Raw genomic sequence first — 7,792 nt, 5'->3', positions numbered from 1 at the left:
AAAGCGCGGCTCGGCTTAGAGGTGCCGCTCAGCGCTGCCGTGCAGGCCTGTGGTTGTGTGCAGCGGGGGCGGACGTTGCTCGTTGGACGAGGCGGCAGTGGCGGCCACCGGGCTCAATCTTCGCATCTCCAAGCGCATTGCGCCTGGCGACGGCGGCGGCGGCCGCGCCAATCGGCTCGGCTGCCGGCCGGCAGCGCAGGCGCGCCCGTGCAAGCGTACGTCGGCGAACTTGCCTGGCGTCGCGCCGGCACCGCCTCGTCGGGTCCCGCCGCAGGCAGTTCCAGATTGTCGGCCTCGTCTGGGCCCTATCCCACGCTCACAAACACGTCGCCGCAGCTGCTGGCGGCGCCCCTGCATGATTCGCCGCCATCGCTTGCGCCGCCTCAGACGTCTGTGCAGGCTGAGCGCATCGCAGCACAGCGCCGCCGCCGCCGCTGCCGTCAATGCCAGAGGCGCTTCCTCTGTGCCTGTCTCGCTGCCCCGCAGCACTGCTGGCGGCGCATGTCTCTCTCGGAGGCGGCGTCACGCGGCGCCTGCAGAGCACCAGCTGCCCGGCAGTGGGCCACGGCGCCTTGATGCTATGCGGCAGTGGCCGCAGCTTCAGAGCGGTTACACCGTACATATGACTCTTTTGCGACCGCTGCGAGGCGCAAGTGTGCCGAGCGGGGCCTCTGCGTCGGGTCGGGTCGCGCGGCCCGGTCGGGCGACTGAAACGCGAGTGTGCAGATCAGCAGATTGCGTACGGTAGTGCGGGCAATGGCCGCGTGCCCCGCTGCCTCCTGGGAGTACCTTGGCTGTCGAGATATTTGATGTTGAGCACAAAAACTTTTGAAATGATTTTGAGAAGCTCGGCAGATCGTATGGTATGACACTGTCATATGCATTTGTGTTAGCTCGGCGAAGATATCATGTTGTACATTTCGGGTTCAATTACAGGCTCTCATTTTCAATCGCATTATTGCAGTAGCCTGGTTGTCTCGAGTCAAACCCAGACAGATAGGTCTATCATAAAATTCCACACACATGCGAAAAAGTACTTTGCCATCAGAACCATCTCAAACTCGAAGTATGTCCCTGACAAAACAGCTACGGTGCCCTTGCGGAGAGCGCTGCATCAAGGCAGAGGGCGTGTACGGTCAGAGGCGCCGCATTTACGAGCTGCTGAGGCAGGACGGGAGCGGCGGATGTGTTCCCAGCAGCGAATGCAGCTGCAGATGGGTGTGCAGCACGGCATGCTTCAAGGAGCACCAGAAGCAGTGCCTGGAGTGCATTGAGGTGCGCGACAGGACGTTGTCATGCACTTGCTCATTTGTCGCATGCACGACGGCGTGGGGCTACAGCACGCTCGTCACCCACACTCCTCTCTGCCATGTTTACCTGCAAAGTCTGAGCCCAGACAGCTGGAGTGGGATCATCTGGAGCGGTACCTTAATAAAGTGGGCATCAATATAGATCCAGCCGGCGACGTGCAGGGCGGTGGCGATCCCGCCGATGTGCTGCCTCAAGCTGCGGACCTGCTGGTCCAGCCCGGCAAGAAGCGGCTGCATGAGCTTCTGGAGAAGGGAACGGAAGCAGAGTATCCAGGCACAAAGACTGTCGTCGTCCCGGCCATGAAGCTGGCACGCCGCAAAAGCGTGCCCGCACCGCCACCTGCGCTGGCGGCAGAAGAGGCAGCAGTGGTGGCGGATGGTCCCCTCAAGACAATGGCGTCAGCAGCTGCATCTACGGCTCAAGCAGTGGTATCAACACAATCAGCAGCATCAGCAGCAGTGCTCAAGCAGCTCTTCAACAAGCGTCCGTTTTGCCCCTGCGGAACAGCATGTGCGGCTGCAATCGATGGCGCAGGCCCAAGCCGCAAGCGAGTTGGCAGGCTCACAAGCGGCGTCCAGGAGGGCGGCATATGCTGTGCCGAGGGGTGCTCCAAGGCCTGGTGCTGCGGTGTAGTGTGCTTTAAGAAGCATCAAGAGGACTGCAGGGCGTGCAGCGAGGTGAGATGCGCTTGCACGTGCACCATTCAACACACAAAGACACTGCAAAAGGGGAGCATAGTGCAGTGTATTTGCAGCACCTACACCTGCCTCGCACCTACCACTATACTTGCCATCAGCTTTGTTGCAAAATGCAATAGATGGATGATGACTGGTCCATTGTGGCAATTGTTGTCGAAATTTCAACAAATCAGAGAGTGTTGATCTATGCCACAGCTGGCATCACCAGGTAGACTCTTACCTTGCAGCAAATGTTTGCACTGTGACTGATTGGCGCCGACAGAGTGCAACTGTGATGCCTATCACCGCAGGCCGAGGCGCGGCCGCTTGAACTTCCAATGCTGTGCGAGCTGCTGGAGGCTAACGGCAAGATGGAGGGAGGCGACCTTGAAGAGCGAGGCAAGGGTTCTGGAGGCGGCGTGGCGGACGCGGCCACCACCAGTGAGGCGAACGACGTCAAATCTTGGGTGGCAGGCGGGAACAGCGTCAAGGTTGATTTTGGTGGAGCAGCGGCCGGCGCCGCGGCAATGATTCGCGACATCTACCAGGAGCTCCCGCTACAGAACGCCCTGCTGGCAGCGGTGCGTGGCGACGCGACCCCTGCAAAGCAGCTCATGCGCAGGCACCTTGAGGCGCTGCAGTACTGTACCCTGCCGCTTTCAGCCGAGGCGCAGCGGGCGACGGCCATCCTGGCCAGCATGATGCTGGACTGCTGCGCGGAGGCGAGGCGCGCCGCCGGGCCCGAGTGTCCGTGCGGCATGGTGGAGGGCCTGCTCAGGATGGTGGCGTCGGCCCTCCACGCTGTTCAGGGCTACTGCTCGATGGACGCAGCAGGTGGGAGGGATAAAGTCATCTTTGGCTCAGAGTGGCCAGCAGTCTGGTGTTGCATTCTCATCGCCAGCTGCTCAGAGCAAGTCCTACAGTTGTGCAGCTTTGATATGCAAATGGAATCTGCATGCAGTCCAGCATCATTTTGGGCTTCAAACATCAGTGTCGACTCTGATTTGCCATGGACTTGCACACGATATTTAAACATGCATCTACCCTACAACCCGGCATTACAGCGGTGGAGCAGCTGGCGAGCACCCGTGGCGGTTTGCACCCCGAGGTGGAGCTGCGGCTGCGCATGTACCTGGCTGCAAAGGGCCTGGACGGGGGCAAGGGGCTACCGCTGCTGCCGCTGCACGGAGGTATGCAGTGGGCGGAACGAAGGTGGCGTTTGTAGATGGGGCGTGACTGGGGGGCCCCACACGCATACACACCTGACTGGTCGAGCCAACACGCATGCACCCCTTGCCGCCAGCATGCATGCGCGCACGGACGCACGCACGTACGCACGCACGCACGCGTGCGCACACACACACACACACACACACACACACACACACACACACACACACATACACACACACACACATATACACACACACACACATTTGATGTCACAGGCGGCAACAATGCCCTGTTGTGGTCTGGCGTGCCGTTTGTGCCGGTCTCGTCAGGGGTCCTCGGCGGCTCTGGCGTGTTCGGCTCTACGGCAGAGGTGAGCCTCCGCCTGGCCGGCGGCGCGGCGCGCTTGCTGCAGCTGGACGGCGTCAGTGGGTGTATGAAGGTGATCATGCGGCGGACCGGCAAAGAAGGTCTGGTGGCGGCGGCGGGGCGCCTGGCCCGGGCAGCCGCCCTCACCAACCTGCTGGACGGCAGCATGCCGCTCTGGAGCGTCGGCGCCGCGCCACACATGCTCCAAGTGTTCATGCCGTGGGGGAGGTGCACCCTCACGCAGCAGCTGCAGCGTGGCCAGCAGGTGCTGCCCTGCCTGGTGGATGCTGGGGCGGGGCCGACTCCGCGCCGGAATGAGGGACAGGACAGGCTGCTGGTTTGGCGCTGCGCGCCCCCATCAGTCAGCATGCTGGTTCAGGCCGTCGCAGGCATGTTGGAGGGGACAGCTGAGATCCACGATGCCGGGATGGTGGTCGGAGACTACAAGGGTGGGTGGATGGGGGCCCCGGGGAGCGGGTGCCTTGCGGTTTAGCTGGAGCTCGCATGCGCATTTGACTGTGGTGTGGAGTTGTGGACCTGACAATTTAGTGATTGTGCGTGAAGTAGGTTGTGGGTGCGTGTGAGCGTGCATTTATGGGCGAGCGGGTCAACAGCGGCCGGACAGGGGCGTGTGTGGAGGAGTAGTGTGCATGTGCGTGTGAGCACATCCACCCTTGATTGCATGCGCGTGCGCGAGCATGCATGCCAGCTGCAAAGGCCGACTGCTGATGCTGGCGGACTGAAATATTGGAAGTCGTATCCATACGGTGGTGTTTGCTGGCATGCTGGCTTGTTCTCTGTCACCAGAGAACTGGACCCTGCCTTCACATGACCAACACATCATCACACTTCCCTTTTTGCCTCGCAGCGGACAATTGGATGTACGTGCTGGGAACAGATGGCAAGGTGAGCAGTTGCCCAAGCACCAGGATCTGTGCATGGCTGAGTGCCCAGCTGTCAGTGTTGTTGAACAATCTTCATGTCCAAACAGCAGCCGCTGACTGACATCGTGCTCAACAACTTGTGGGTGTGTGTATTCGCGCAGGAGACCTTGGTGGCAAGCGACAATGACGGAGGCGCTGCACCCTTCCACAACGGCAGCCTGTTGGGACCAGCTCAATTTTCCCACGTCAGCCCCGAGCGCGAAGCAGCTACGCCGGCCGCGAAGGGCGGGAGCCTGACCAAGGAGGAGGACGTTTGGGCTCTGGGCTGCACGGGGCTGGGACTTGCTCTTGGGATCCAGCGCATGAGCGCCCCGCTGCCGGTTCTGGTCAAGGCCGCAACGCCGGACGGCGCCGACGGGCCCACCCCCAGCCAGCTGAATTGTGTCGCACGCAGCATTCTTGGCCGGGACCTCGACGCAGACGTGTGCTGCTTCATATGCAGCTGCCTGTGGCGCGACCCCGGGAAGCGCCCCACAGCGCAGGAGCTGCTGGAGTCGCCACTCGTGCGCCGCGCGCACAGCGGCCCAGCCGGCAAGGGCAGGGGCGGGGGCGCAGCGGCAGCCGGCGGCGGCAGCGGTGGCGGAGGCGGTGGCGGCGGCCGTGATGACCTGATTGATGCAGCGGCGTGCGAGAACGGGGCTGACAGCGCATACACCGGCTGCTTTATGGATGCGGCAGTGGCGGCGATGGCGGAGCTGCAAGCAGGGTGCTGCGCGCGAGCAGCGTCTACACCGGACATGTGCTTCAAGGTGGAGGCCGAAAGACTGGGCAAAGCACTCAGAGTTCTGCGCTCTGAGCTCGGAGACAAGACCCCCAGGACTGGTTTGGACTGCTTTGCGTGGCAAGTCGGCCGCAAGCAGCAGCTGCAAGACACGGTGGACGATGCGCACAAGCTGGTCTATGTCGACCTTGAATAGGAATGAGAGAGGGATGCTTTGGTGCTTGCCTGCTGTTCTCGGCTGCTATCTGCTTCTCGCTGCTCCGTGTGTAACATGTTGGGATCTTAAGTCCTAGCTTCAACGAGCGGGCAGTAACCAGGTAGAGCATGATACCTGAGGTGAAGGCAGCCATTCTTGCCAGACGCTGTGTTTGCCAGCTGGTGGCTGATCACAACACTGCAAATCAGCCAGCAATGACTGCTTAACCACAAGACTGATGTGCCTGATACTAGCATGATGCTCACAGCCTGTAGGCCCGTGCAACAAGCAAGCAAGGCTACCGCCTCGAATTACTAAGTTTACTACCCAGAGATGCTGAATTGGTGGGAATGAATGCCTGGCCCACACTTGCCTAAATCCCACATACAGTTTGATGGTTGGTGCAAGATGAAATGTTGAGCATGGGGTGCTTGCAGCCTGATGACGTTGGGACACGCCACAACACACTATGCCGACGAGGTCTACAGCCGCGTGAACGAGGGGTGCAATCAAGCATGCATCACACCCCTTGAAATGCTGGCCGGGAATCCTGCTGGAACCCTCCAGGTCAAAGGCATGCGCCGCAGCTTCAAACACTCAAGGCTGTCAGAGCATGCACTGTTATGTACGCCCCGGGCCGGGCCGCCGCTCCAATTTTTGGGGACACGTGTGGAGCCTGGTGTCATGCCGCACCAGCGGTGGCAGGCGTGGCAGGGCCGTGGCTGGACGGGTGTGACAACCAATAAGCGGGAAACAAAGACCGCCAGGGGAGCGCACGGCCCAGCCATGACTGCACAGGTGGGACCTCAAGGCCAAAGCGAGTTATGGTGAAGCCAGCAAACAAAATATGAAAGGGTGGCTGGCTGCCCAAATTGAAGACGGATCGTGGCGAAGGAGAAATGCCTTTGCTGCGCCCGGCCCCTAAAGGCCACTGCCGCTTTGCCAGCACGCACGGCCGCCAAGCACTGACGATGACAAGAGCCTGGCCGGCCGGCTGCGCGCTAGCCAGCCTTCTTGCTTCCGCGCCCCTCTCGCGGCACGCAGCTCGCGGGCGCGCGGCGCGCGCCGCCGGCCCTTCACCACTTGAGGCCGACGAACTCCTCCTCGTCCTCGTCCCCCATGTCGTCGGGCACCTCCATGTACAGATGCCTGTAGAGCTGCTCGACGGCATTGTCCACGCTGGCCAGCTCCTGCGGGCGCCTGATGTTCAGGCGGTCGAGGTCGGCGGCGATGAAGTCTGCCGCTTGCGCCGCGGTCATGGGCGCCTGCGCCCTCTGATAGGGGGGAGGGAGGCCGCAGGGAGCGGGGTCGAGGGAGGGGGGGTGGCTGGGTGCAGGGGTCTGGATTGGGTGGGCGAGGTGAGGGGTTCTCCAGGTCGTGAGCCTTTGTATGGGGCACTGTGTGCTCAAGCAGGGGGAGCTCAGTGTGCATGAGCACACTGGCTCACGGGGACCCTGGGTGGTAGCATTCGGTGGTGGGGAGAGCGCGCTGCAACCGCAGCCCTGATCGCATGCGCAATCACAGTCAAGCACGCGCACATGCTTTTGAAAACCGATTCAAATGCCACGACTTGCTGTGGAGACTGCAGATTTGGAGTGATTACTGCGCCTGCCGTTCAGCAGAGCCCAAAGTCAAAAATGAGCACGCGTTGCTCCCCGCCGAGGCCACGGCCGTGGCCCGATGTCTGCCTATCCCTAGTGTGCCTGTTGCCCAGCTACCGACACCTGCGCCCCATCCTCTATCCGCCCACCTGCTGGCGCAGCGCTTCCTCCTTCCCGTGGATCACCAGCGCGACTAGCTTCAGCGCCCACGTCTCAACCAGCGATGTGGCAATCAGGGTCCTGAAACCTGCAGGATCGAGGGGAGGGAGGCGGAAAGACATGAGGCGCGCGGCGCACGGGCCTGCCGGCCCACTGGCGTCGGAAGGTGCAATAGTCGGCCCGCATGGACAGCCAGCGACGCTGCGCGGGCGCCAGCAGGCCGCGCGCGGCGGCATGGCGTCGACGCCGCGGGCAGTTGCAGGCGCCGACAGAAAAGCCTGCGCTCCCGTGCGCACGGCGCGAGCGGGCCTGGGTCTCAGCGCCACCCCTCACCCCCACCCACCCTGCAGCTGGACCTCTCTTGTGATATGTCCAGACTCCTCATCCAGATCCTTCAGGAGGGCGACAACCCTGTCCACCGGCGCGCCCTGCAGCCCGTCGGGCCCGCCCATCACCTCGGCGATCTGGCGCCGCACCGCCTGTGCCCTGCCGCCCCTCATCTTGTCTATGATGCGGCCAGTCTCCGTAAAGCAGAGTTTAATTTTGTACAGGAACGCCTCGCTGAGGGCGGCGCCATGGGCGGCGAGCGCCGCAGCAAGTGCAATGACGAGGGTTATGGCCCCGCGTTGTTGCTGCGCCTGCAT

General features: G+C 62.1%; 2 protein-coding genes across 2 annotated transcripts; one reads left to right on the top strand and one right to left on the bottom strand.

The window, feature by feature from the left end:
* Nucleotides 1–2,359: 2,359 nt before the first annotated feature.
* Nucleotides 2,360–5,388, top strand: MNEG_6979 (hypothetical protein; the record flags this gene model as incomplete). Its single annotated transcript, XM_014044548.1, has 5 exons — nucleotides 2,360–2,822; nucleotides 3,053–3,178; nucleotides 3,437–3,976; nucleotides 4,396–4,433; nucleotides 4,519–5,388. The coding sequence occupies 5 exons, from the start codon at nucleotides 2,360–2,362 to the stop codon at nucleotides 5,386–5,388; spliced, it is 2,037 nt and encodes a 678-aa protein (XP_013900002.1).
* A 1,076-nt stretch (nucleotides 5,389–6,464) lies between these two features.
* MNEG_6978 (hypothetical protein) lies at nucleotides 6,465–7,792 on the bottom strand (the record flags this gene model as incomplete). Its single annotated transcript, XM_014044547.1, has 3 exons — nucleotides 6,465–6,653; nucleotides 7,139–7,236; nucleotides 7,492–7,792. 3 exons carry the CDS (start codon nucleotides 7,790–7,792, stop codon nucleotides 6,465–6,467), a joined length of 588 nt encoding a protein of 195 aa, XP_013900001.1.

The sequence above is a fragment of the Monoraphidium neglectum genome (genome assembly GCF_000611645.1).
Source record: "Monoraphidium neglectum strain SAG 48.87 unplaced genomic scaffold scaffold01192, whole genome shotgun sequence".
NCBI lineage: Eukaryota > Viridiplantae > Chlorophyta > Chlorophyceae > Sphaeropleales > Selenastraceae > Monoraphidium > Monoraphidium neglectum.
The sequence above is the reverse complement of the archived record's forward strand: the minus strand, read 5'-3'. Positions and strand labels throughout refer to the sequence as shown.